Source organism: Typopeltis vanoorti, chromosome 4 (genome assembly GCF_054136105.1).
Source record: "Typopeltis vanoorti isolate ZY-2024b chromosome 4, IOZ_Tvanoo_1.0, whole genome shotgun sequence".
In the NCBI taxonomy this organism is placed as follows: Eukaryota; Metazoa; Arthropoda; class Arachnida; order Uropygi; family Thelyphonidae; genus Typopeltis; species Typopeltis vanoorti.
In genome coordinates this window covers 75,704,872-75,717,678 of record NC_143552.1, presented here as the reverse complement: position 1 = coordinate 75,717,678, position 12,807 = coordinate 75,704,872, and the positions used below count along the sequence as shown (strand labels likewise).

General features: G+C 37.2%; 1 protein-coding gene across 1 annotated transcript in view; it reads left to right on the top strand.

Moving 5' to 3' along the window:
* LOC150107421 (transcription initiation factor TFIID subunit 1-like) overlaps positions 1-12,807 on the top strand; it is a 688,572-nt gene that overhangs the window by 266,817 nt on the left and 408,948 nt on the right. Inside the window, exon 15 of the mRNA XM_090391849.1 lies at positions 209-280. Coding sequence (XP_090247975.1) covers positions 209-280 — 72 coding nt within the window. The remainder of the gene's footprint in view (positions 1-208; positions 281-12,807) is intronic.

The window sequence follows — 12,807 nt, the reverse complement described above, 5'->3', positions numbered from 1 at the left end:
ATTGGGAGATGTTTCTCAATATTTAATAGCATAACAAATTCAATTTTTTTTTTTTTTTTTTTTTTTTTTTTTTTTTTTTTAAGTTCCATCTGTAATTTTTCTTTTAAAAAAGTTTTTGCAATCTGAAATGAATCCCAAGAAGTATTAAATGTATTTTTATTTTTTTATCAGTCCTTTAATTTGATAATGATTCAATTTTTGGTATTAGGATATGATGAGAAAATCTCGCATTCTTTTGGGAAAAGCTGGCATTCTATCACAGCCCACATCACCAAATCCTGTAAGTAGTAAATTTTATTTTTTTCAGAAGAACAAGTGTACTTCTTTTTTGCTTTCTTTAGTGCCAGAGTGTTTCATTATGGTGAATACATTTCATTATCATTGCCATCATCATATTAAATCATACAAATTATAAATATAATTTTAAACACACCAACTTTTTGTCATCATTGTTCATATATTAGACTTGGTATTTTATTATTGTCAAGTACATTAATGTTCATAAATCAGATTTTTTTGATGGGAATGAAATATTGGGTTGGCAAATAAGTTTTTTCGGTTTTTGCATTAGTACAAGTTTACGCTGCTTCCCCTGTCGCTATTGTTGCGCTACCATGCAACACTATTGCGCAGTTGAAAGGCGACATTTCACATAACCTTTCAGTGAATTTTCATTCGGCCTACTTCAGTTGCCTGTGTGTAACATATTTTTAGAAATGAAAGGAAATAACTTACATTACTGGCATATTTTGCTTTTTTATTTCAAAAAAGGCAAATGAGCTGCAGAGGCCCATAAAAAAATATGCAGCGTATATGGGGATGGTGCCTTAGCAGAACGTGTATGCCAAAAGTGGTTTACCAAATTCCGTTCTGGAGATTTTGACCTCAGTGATGCACCTCGTGCCGGTCACCCAACCGAGGTAGATTAGAGTGGTATGAAGGATATCGTCGACAAAAATCCGTCACAAACAGTGCGGGAGATTGCTGCAGTACTGAACATACAAGCATTGAAAACCATTTGCACAAGCCGGGATATGTTTCAAAACTCAATGTTTGGGTGCAGCATGAATTGACTGAGGCTAATATGACTGATCGCATATCCATCTGTGATTCACTGCGATGTCGCCAAGAAAATGACCCATTTTTGAAGTGGATGAACCATGAGGCTTCAGAGGACATCGTACATGTGAGGTAGATCAAAGGCACTGCAGAAGAATATTATGGAGGGATGTGGACATAAGAAACAGATGGAGAATATACTTTGAAGGACTTTTGAATGAGGAAAATGCGAGGACTCACAGAGAAGATGGGCAGCCTTCTGAGGGGATGGTGCAGAACATCAGTAGAGTGGAAGTGAAGGAGGCCATGAAGAGGATGAAGAACAGAAAATCGGTGGGCCCAGACAGGATTCCAGTGGCGACATGGAAGGCTCTGGGGGAAGAGGGAATTGACCTGTTCATGAAAGTTTGCCAACAGGAAAATATACCTGAGGAAACGTACTCTTGTCTCTATCTACAAGGGTAAAGGGGATACACAAGACTACTAGAATTACAGAGGAATAAAGTTGATGTCCCACACAATGAAAATCCTAGGAAGGGTTCTTGATGGAAGACTGAGGAAGGAGGTGGAGATTGCAAAGGAGCAATTTTGCTTCATGGTCAATCGGCCACAGATGCTATCTTTGGGGTACGATAGATGATGGAAAAGTTTCAAGAGAAGCAATGGGAGCTACACCTGGTATTTATTGATCTGGAGAAAGAGTATGATAGAGTGCCAAGGCAAGAAGTCTGGAGGTGTCTGAGGGAGAAGAAGGTACCAGAGAAATATGTCAGGTTGTGCAGGAGATGTACAGAAATGTGAAGACAAGTGTTCGAACCTGCCTGGGAGTGGCAGAAAGTTTTCCAGTGACAGTTGGCTTGCATCAAAAGTCTACATTAAGTCCTTTCCTGTTTAATATTGTGATGGAGGTGGTGACGGAGGATGTGAGAGAAGATGCGTCTTGGACTATGTTGTATGCAGATGACATCGTGCTGTGTGCAGAATCAAGAGAAGAAGTGGCAGCCAAACTGGAAAGTTGGAGGAAAGTACTGGAAGAGAGAGACGAAGTATGAGACTGAGCAAAAGTAAGACTGAGTGTATGTGTTGCAAAGTGGATGGCAGCCAGGAGACGGAGCTGGAAGGAGATGTCATCAGGAAGGTCAGTGACTTTAGATACTTAGGTTCAACAATGAAAGAGGATGGTGAGGCTGAGAAGGAAGTGGGAAGCAGGATGGAGGAACTGGAGAGAGATGGCTGGAGTGCTATGTGATAAGAGGGTGCCGATCAATCTAAAAGGCAAAATTTACAGGACAGTAATGAGACCAGCTATGACATATGCTTTGGAAACTGGGCCCTGAGGAAAAATAACATCAGCAGGATGGCGGTAGCGGAGATGAGAATGCTTAGGTGGATGTGCGGTGTGACCAGAAAAGATCATCTGAGAAATGTAAGGGGAACGGTGAAAGGTATGGACTTAGGAGCAAGGATACAGGAGGCAAGGTTCAGCTGGTTTGGTCATGTGATGAGGAGGGAGGAAGAGTATGTGGGAAGAAGGTCATGCAGATTGATGTGCAGGGGAAGAGGAAGCACGGACGACCAAAGAAGAGATGGAGGGAGATGGTGGAGGAGGACTTGAGGATGAAGAACTTGGATGTGGCTACAGCCCAAGACAGGAAGGTGTGGAGGAGGCTCACCACAAACATCGACCCTACTTAAGTGGGAAAAGCTGCAGAAGAAGAAGATTCCACTCTGAAAACTGAACAAACTTATTTGCTAACCCAGTAGTTAATTCCGTCTCCATATTCCTCAGTGTGTGTGTGTGTGTGTGTGTGTCATTTGCATGTGTTCATCCACAGACTAGTTTATCTGTTATCATAGAGAAAAACCAGAGTGTTGAGAAAATATAGTTTCTTCTATTTAGGACCAGCCAACTTATTCTTGTTCATATAAAAATAAGTTTCTTTCACCATGTGACAAAATTACTGAGCTATTGACATGTCAGTTTTTAAGGCATCTCCAATGTTTCACTGGAATCATCTATTGATTAAAGTTGGATAACCTTACACAACTATTACTTTCGATTCTGCACTCTCAGTAAGCTGACTGAATACATTTTCTTTCCATCTCTGGAAAGAAAATGTATTCACTGACAATTTGGGGTGTTCCCAATAGCATATTTTGTAAAAGTGTGAATTAGTGTCTTGTGTGAAAAGTGTACAAAGGTTTTTGGCAGCTGCAGAAGCTATAGTTGAAATATGTTCATCATTATATCATCAATGCATCAATTTGTGGCAGGTAAGATCAGAGGTGTAGGTCAGTCCAAGTAGAGAAATCTGATCGTGTTTGGATATCTCAGTATTACTGAAGGTAAGGGGAGGGAGAAGGGAAGTGGTAAGTTCATTTTCAGAATGAGACCAAATAGCAAGACATCATCAACATTGCTGGCCTGGTTGGCCTAGTGGTTAGCATAATCCACTCTCCAGCCAAAAGGCTGCGGGTTCGAATCCTGCCGTGGGCATGGATGTTTTTGATTGTCTGTGAAAATACTGGATGGTGGTGGGTGATAGATGGCATTGATATAGATGATGAAGGTAGTTACGGGTGGTGGATTAGTGAAGAGAGAGAGAGAGTTGTAGAGCAGGTGCCCACCTTCGATTAAGTAGTAATAATGAAACCAATGAGAGAGTTGGGGATGAATGGATGAGAACAAAGGTATCTTCCAGATGGTTTAAAAAATAGTTTGCCAACGGTGGAGACAGAGGGCTGCCCATGGCAGTACCTTCAACTTGTCTATAGATCTTGTTTTTCCAGCTGAAATATCCTGATTGTATAACAAATTCAGATTATTCTCCTGACATTGCAAAGATTTTTGAATTTGTTATACAAAAGTAGTTTTTAATAATATTTTTAATAATATTATTTATTAATATTAATTTCTAACACAACAGTTTTTAATTGGTAAACCACCAACTGCTGTATGGACTTTGTAATCTGATTCCTTTGATTGTTTGTTTCTACACACTGATGATGTGCTGTTATTTTGAGTACTAAATATCTGTACTTTCATTAAGTTAATTACTGTTATTATCATATAATTTATTATGTAATTCTATGTAGAGTATTCAGGGCATGATCATAAAGGCCAGGTTTAACAAAAAAAAAAAAAAAAAAAAGTCCCCCACCCCCTACTAAAGATTAACAGTTGATCAAATCATTCACTGGCCTACTGTTTGAAATTTCAAATGTAATATAGCTTGTCTTTGTGTGCGTGGTGTATATATATACTCCAGATGACCTTAAATGAAGGCCGAAATGTCGGGGAAATTACATGGTTGTAATCTCCATAATTTATAGAAATGAATGCATAGAGAAAACTTATTCAAAAGTTTGAAACTCTTGTATAACAGTAGCATAAATCTTGTACACTTCCTGTGCCTAGACAAATAGTTAATCTCTCCCATTTTAGATTTACTAAGGGTGAAGTTGGTGTTTCATGAAGAGGACAAGCCTTCTGTCACTTATTTGAGAAAAATTCCTTATGCAGGCATTGTTGTAGGTAGAAACCTATGCATAACTAGCTAATAAACTACATTCTGTATACTTTTAAATTTTCTCCCTTAATATAGCAAATTGTGAAATGACCACTGCATTCTTTAAGTAGTGATGTCATGAATCCATATGAGGATAAAGCATGCTCTTTGTGTTTCATTAGGTGCTTCCTATCTCATAAACATTAAAATGAAAACTGACAAGCAAAATTGAGAAGAAAAATAAATTGGAAATAACATTATTTTAGTTACAGTCTGTAAAAGTTTATTTGCATCATTATTTTTACAATAATCAAACAACTGTCATGGGAAGACTTTGGTAAGAACATAGAAAATAAATATCAGGTAGTAAATATCAGGAGGCTATCGAAAAAAAATAAAACTCAGAAAAGAGTACTGGAAAGAAATCTGATAAGAATCTCATTAAAAGTAATCTGATAAAGGTGACATGAAAATGGAAATGTTCCTGGCAAGATTTAAGCAAGCATACTTGAGCAAAAACTAAGAAAAATTTTGGAAGGGAAACTTGGATAAGAGCAAGCTGGATTTAGGCCAAATCGAGGTGGTTGGGATCAAATTTCACTTTAAGACAAATGGTTGAGAAACCATAGGAATATACGAAGGAAAGTTTTTCAAGTCTTGAGTAATTTCTTTGAAAGACTGCTAAATGAAACAATCAGTGGCAACATGGTAGAAAATACTCAAGAGGAATGCAATTAGGAATATGCAGATTGTGTTATATCATCAATGCTTCTGGTAGGAATGGTGATTAGAAATCTGAAATGCAGAAAGGCAGCTGGAGTAGATGATATTCAACCAGAAATGTTCATTATAGAAGCATAAAAGTTTTACATTGACTGCACTGCATAATTCAGAATCCAGTAAATCAGTCAAAATTCCAAATAATTGTAGTTGAGCTCTCATGGTACCCATCTCTGTGAAAATGGAAGTAAAAACTGAATATGAGAATTAGAGGAATTAAGTATTCTTGGTAAGATTTAAGTAAGTATATTTAAGTAAAATGTAAGAAATTTTAGAAAGGAAACTTGGATAAGAGCAAGCTGGGTTCAGGCCAAATTAAGGTTGTCATGATCAGATTTCACTGTTAAGACAAATAGTTGAAAAATCATGGAAATATATACAAAGGATCTGTATTTAAGTTTTGTAGATCTGAAAAGGCACATGACAAAGTTCTGAGAGGAAAGCTGTTCAAAACACTACAGTTATATTACATTAAGCAATACATAGTCTACATTTGAGTTGTAAGTCAGCAGTTAGAATTGGAGTTAGAATTGGAGAGGATGGTTTGAGTTACATCAAGTATGAGACAAGGATGAAGTGCGGTGTTCCTGTAGGGATTGTTAACCAGCCTTTTCTGAGATTGACAAGATTATCCCCCTCCCATTGGAATATGACGAGGAGATTCATGTTTAAGGCTTTGCTTATTGTAAATCTTGTAGTTTTTTGAGATATTTCAGTACTACAGGGTTTGTCAAATGAAAATGTAAGTGTACTCTCATCACCAAAATTGCAGATAGGATTTAAGGTTGGGAGAAGGCTGTTTATGTAGGAGAAAGTATGAGGAAAAAGTATAGAGCCCTGGCCACTTTGATATATATATAGGAAGCCCAAAGAAAAGGAAGTCATCAATGACATGTAATGAGCAACCAGAGAAAAATTGGACAGTTCAATCACAAAGTTGGGCAGTTGCCCACAATTTGAAAGGTTGTAATTTGATCTTTTTGACTGAACTAGTTAAATGCTCTAGAAGTATCAATTGCAACCATATGAGTTTTCCATTCCTTTCAGTACAGTGGATTGATGGTGGTATTCAAGATATGCTCTGGATTTAGAGTGGTTGAATCCATACTGGTGGTTACTGATTAATTGGTGAACCTCCAGATAGTGAAATAGATGCTGATGACATTCTCCATTATTTTTAAGCAAACTGACTTGAGGACAAGCGAAAAATAGTTTGTTAGTTCATTTTAGAGTAATTCACCATTTATCTAACCCATGCATGTCGACCGACTTCTGATGTAACTGCACTTTAATTATCTGATGGTTCGGTTATCAGAACTGCAAATTGTCACCCTGATGTAGTCAGGTAAACTGGAGATTACTGTATGATTAATGTCTCACTTTTATCTCTCTTTATTTGAAATGTGCTATAGGCTGCTTCCATGTTGTAAAATAGATGTCCTGTGAATGTGAAGGATTGTAAAAATGATATAGGATATGAGTGTTAATTCTGGAACAGAGGTTTCGAACACCTGAGAGGATACAATCAAGACCATAAAGGTTCTAGTTATCTAAGCTGTTCAGTATTCATCTAATGTCTTTTTAGTGGCCTATTCTGCAAGGGGGAGGGGATTGGATGAGAAAACCATTCCCAAGAGTATATTTGTGAATGATACTATGATGGTGATGCTATCTGTACTTGAGAAAGAAAGGTGGAAACATGGAAGTGCAAAAACTTGAGCTGCACAGTGGCATTGGTAAGGTGATCAAGACAAGTACTAGTTTAGCAGGAGGCACATTTTAGGTGTTAAGCATGAAATCTGGAAAAAGAAGCTACTTTGGAGGAAGTACAAGATGAATAATGGTAATAATCGGTTACATGAAGAATATAAAGGACAAGCCAGAGTGATTCATTGAGTAAGGAAAACAAAAGTAGAGTATGATCAGAAATTGACAAAACAGATAAAGAAAAACCCCAGAGAGTTTTTTAGATATGTGGCAAGTAGAAGGAAGAATGATCATGGTAAGACGATAATGGATGAAAGTGGTAGAATGATAATTGCTGCAGAAGACATTGTTGAGGTATTCAGTTGAACATTTTATAAGGGTGTTTCATCGTGATCAGAATGGAATATGGGAACTTAAGTGTAGATTACACAAGAGAGGATGGCTTTGTGAGTGAGTAGGAGGTATTTGAGGAAATAATCATCATCAAATTCCTGCCATGTACCCTCAAGGGGTGTACAGGATATGATAGTACTACATGAAAAAAATTACATCATTACTAACTTCCTATCTACAATTTTCCTCCAAATCAGTCTGTTACTTGTCAAGATTCCAACATTATCAGATCTTATATTTCTATTGTCTAAGGCACTTTGTACCGTATGAATCCACCTATATCTTGGTCTTCCTCTGGGTCGTTTTGCTGATTCTGTTTAAGTGACCATACCACCTGAGATTGGCTCTGCTAACGCATTCCTGGATGTTGACAATGTCAAGTTCTTTCCTAATATCCTCGTTTTTAATATGATATTGCCATTGATGCCATCTGTTCACGCCTATAATCTTTCTCTGGAATCTCGTATATGCGGTCTCTAGTCTTTGGTGAAGTGTTTTACTTCCTACCCAGCTCTCAGCTCCATAAGTTAAAACTGGTTTGAACACTGTCTTGTATACAGCTAATTTAGTGTTCCGACTAATTTCTCTCTTATTCCATATGAATTTATTCAATTGACTTCCTACCATACCAGCTTTGTTGATTCTGTGTCTATTTCCATATTTAAATTACCATCTTCACTAAAAATCGTGCCTAAGTAGCTGAAATGTTCTACTTGTTCCACAGGTTCTCCGTTCACAACACAGTTGACATTTTCAACGATTCTACTTATTTTCATTGTCTTTGTCTTTTTATTGCTGACCTTCATACCATATCTATTACAACAGCTATTCAATTTAGTCAGGGAATCTTGCAAACTTGTAGCGGATTTATTTAGAAGTATAACATCGTCCGCATACAGCAAAGAGCTGACATTAACATCTCCAATTTTGATATCATGTTTAATACCACTTTCCTTCATAATGTGATCCATATAGATAATGAATAAGAGAGGGGATAATGTACATCCTTGTCTCACACCAGATTTAACATTAAACCATCTTCCTGTACTTCAATTCTAACTGCTGACTTACAACTCAAATAAAGACTAAGTATTGCTTGATATAATGCCCCATTGACACCATATAACTGTAGTGTTTTGAATAGCTTATCTCTTGGTACCATGTCGTATGCCTTTTCCAGATTGACAAAACTTAAATACAGATCTTTGTTATATTCCCATGCTTTCTCGACTATTTGTCGTAAAGTGAAGATCTGATCCTGACAGCCTCTATTTGGCCTGAATCCAGCTTGTTCTTCACCAAGCTTTTCTCCACAATTCTTCTGATTTCTCAAGTATACTTGCATAGATCTTGCCAGGAACACTCAGTAGGGAAATACCTCTGTAATTCTCACATTCAGTTTTATTTCCCTTTTTATATATGGGTACTATGAGAACTCTACTCCAATCATCGAGAATTCTTCCCTCTGTCCAGGCCTTCTGAACTATGCAGTGCAGCCACTGTATGACTTTTATACCACCATACTTCAGCATTTCTGGTCGAATATCATCTACTCCTGCTGCCTTTCCACATTTCAAGCCTGTGATGGCTTTTTCTATTTCAAGTATGGATATGTATTCCTGACTGCATGCCTGATCAGTGTTTTTTACCACTGTGCTGTCATCACTGCTTGTTTCATTTAGCAGTTTTTCAAAATAATTACTCCATACTTCAAGGATATCTTTACCTCCAGTTTTCATGTCACCTTTATCATCTCTAACTCCTTTTACAGCACTCTTTCCTCCATTCCTAAGCTTCAACAACCTCCAGAATATTTTGCTACCTTCTTGATATTTATTTTCTATATTCTTGCCAAAGTCCTCCCATGACTTTTGTTTAGCTAGTTTTACACAGTGTTTTGCATTCTTGCATTTGTCTCTGTATTCTCTAAGAGCACAAGCTGACTTATTTGACAGGAATGTTTGATATGCTTTCTTCTTTTCCTTCACTGCCTCTTTAACTTCCTGTGTCCACCAGGGAGTTCTGTTTTTTTTTATCCTTGCACACAACCTCACCATATGCCTATCTAGCAGTATCAATCAATGTTTTCTTCAGAGTTTGCCACTGAATCTCCAAGGTTTGATTCCTGCTCTCAACCTCTTTCATTTTTTTTCTTCAATAATCTTTGTGTATTTTAGTCTATAGTTCACATCTGAGAGCTGCTCAACTTTTATTCGCTTTAAAACTTTCTCACATGTTATTCTTTTCAATATGAAATTCAATTTTATCCTGCTCAAGACTAAATAGTGATCACCTCCAATTTCAAATCCTCTGTATACTCTGGTGTCCTGCACCAGGGAGAAAACATCACTATCAACAATAACATAGTCAATGAGACTTTTCTTATTCCTAGCCTCTTCTTTCCATGTGAATTTGTGCACATTTTTATGTTGGAACATGGTGTTAGTAATAACCAGTCCATGTCCCGAGCAGAAATCCAACAGGTATTTGCCATTATTATTAGCTTTGCTCTTTTCTCCAAATTTTCCCAAAATATTTTTGTATGTCTCACAATCATTTCCTACTCTGCTATTTAGATCCCCAACAAGGACCAACTTTTCCTTTTTCATTGTGTCAGTTGCTTTTTCTAAAGCCTCAAAAAATTCCCCCACTTCTACCTTAGTAGAATCTTCTGTGGGACCATAGGCACAAATAAGTCATATTGTCCAGTTCCCCCATTCTCATATTTGTCCACATTACTCTACTTGAGGCTGCCAGCCATTCAAGAAGATTAGCCTCGTATTTTGTGTTGAATACTATGGCTACTCCTTCTTTTCCTTGATTGTCATTGCCTGAATATAACATTTGTATTTATTGCTCAGAAAGATCTCAGCAGTTTTTGTCTTTTTTGTTTCAGTCACCTCTATTATGTCGATCTGGTACTTATCTAATTCCTCAGCTAGCTCCATTTCTTTGCAATTCAGGCTTCTTATGTTGATAGTACCCATCTTTAACTCTGGTGATGTTGAGTTGGGGTTTGTTTTCAGATTTGTTCCAGTAGGTGACTTTTTGCTGTTTGCCCTGGTTCCCTGGCAAAAACAACGGGGTCTTGTTTAACCGTGCGACGCCCCAGCTGGCATGAAATTTTGTCATGTCGTACCATCATTTTTTATTTTGGTTTAACCAATAAGAATACAATTTGGTCAATTGGACATTAAGTCAGAAGCCCTGGTCGGTTCTCCGCATTCCTTTAAAGGCTATGTGGAGGTCTCCTCTCAGTTATACAGCTTTGACCCTTAAGCACCCTTGCTTAAGGGTCATGGGAAATAATTAAACTTGATGTCAAAATGCAAAACATGATGCAAAACTACATGACTTGAAAACATTACATGAATGGGCAGGTAAGTGGAACTATCAGTTCAATGTTGCAAAGTGTAAGGTTTTGAGATTTGATAAGCAACGATGGGATGCAAAGTATACACTTGGTGGTGGAAACTTTAAAGGAAGTAGAGGAGATGAGAGATCTAGGAGTGATGGCGGACAAGGACATAAAATTCAGGGGCAACATTGCACAAGTTGCAAAGACATCACATTGAATAATGGCAATGATGCGGAGGATCCTGACATGAAGAAATAGAGAGATTATGATGCCATTGTATAAGGCCTTGATCAGACCTGTTATGGGTTATTGTGCACAGATTTGATCACCGGATTTTCATGGTGACAAGGATATGTTGGAAAGGGTCCATAGAAGATTCACAAAGGTGGTCAGTGATCTTTGGAATGTGGAGTACAAGGACATTGAGAGAATATAAGTTGCAGAGCCTCGTGAATAGGAGTAAGCGGGGTGGGAGAAGGGATATGATTGAGACATATAAGCTAGTCAGGGGTTGTTATCAGGTTGACATGGAAGAGATTTTTCATAGAATGGGAGGGGGGGGGGGGGGAGTAGAACAAGAGGCCATTGCTGGAACTGTATAAGAAGGGTGTGAAAAGAAGAGTGAGGAAAAAGTTCTTTGCATGGAGAGTATTTGGTGAGTGGAATGCATTGACTGAGTGTGTTGTGAATGTAGACACATTGAATCAGTTTAAAGCATGGTTGGGTGGCATTGTATGCAATAGTGTGTACCTCCCATGATGAATCTCTGACTCCATGGAGGTCAGATATTAATAATAATAATAAATTTTCTACACTAATTTCTTTCACAATCGGATTTCACTTTTTTGTACTGCTCAGGCTGTGCGAAGCTGGAGTTATTGTCTGCTACTTTTATCATGTGCAGTGTGTTGGACTTATGGCTGAAGCAACTAATTCTCTGAAGTTATATTATATATCTGTTAATTGTTTGTGTTCTTCTATAAAGTTTTCCCACTTTATAGAATAAAAAAATCAAATTTCGATAGAAAAAAATGTTACCATTACCAAATGGCATTAATTCACTTTCACTTGAAATTATTGAATGCTCTTTGCATTTTAGGTGGGATTTGAATTAAGACCTTCCCAACCGAAGGTCAAATGTTATGATGTCCTTGTAGCTGCACTGCTCATGTGATACCACTCCTGTTTTGTATGGTAAACTTGATTATGACAGGACTACTACTGTCATAATCACTTTTTTCTTTTTCATCTTTGTATGCATCTTCATGTTGTTCCACATTCTGCCATAATTTTCTTTTATACCCCCCCCCCCCCCACACACACATCTCAACAGTATCATTTTATTCTGCATCTGTGCATTCACTTATTCAACTGCGGTCACTCAAAATGTCCCCTAACATTATCCAGTGTTAAATTCAGCATAATTCCTCTTAAACTATTTGAATCTTTATATTCAGTTTGTATGTTTACAAACAAAATAAGTGAGGCAGATTTACTTTTGCTTAGTTATTTCAAATTTTCTCCTTTCTCTGGGTGTCTAAATTTATTCAAAATTTACACAATGCAGAACATAGCAGTGGTGAATGGGATCATTGACCACTGCTGTATTCAGCTTGAACACTTGCAGTAAAAAATTATTGGAGGAAACTCTAGGCACAAATTTGAACTGCTATGCAGTCAGCTCACTATAAAAACTTGTAAAGACCACAGAAATTGTTTGCTATCCTAAAAGAAATTCATTATAGCATTGCGATTACTGGAACTTTGTGGGGACTTTCCAGTAGTTAATTATATTAAGTGAGTTTGCTACAAGTGAGAGTCGAACACATTTAACAGTTCAAGATATTATAAAGAAATTTGCTTATATTAATATTTAAGAATGTATTAGTAGAACTAATATTTTCTTAAACACATTTGCAAATTCTAATATTTGATTTGAGACATTTTAGCAGTCTATATTTTATCAAGCATTGTTTATCAAGAAGTGTGCCAAGGCAGTCT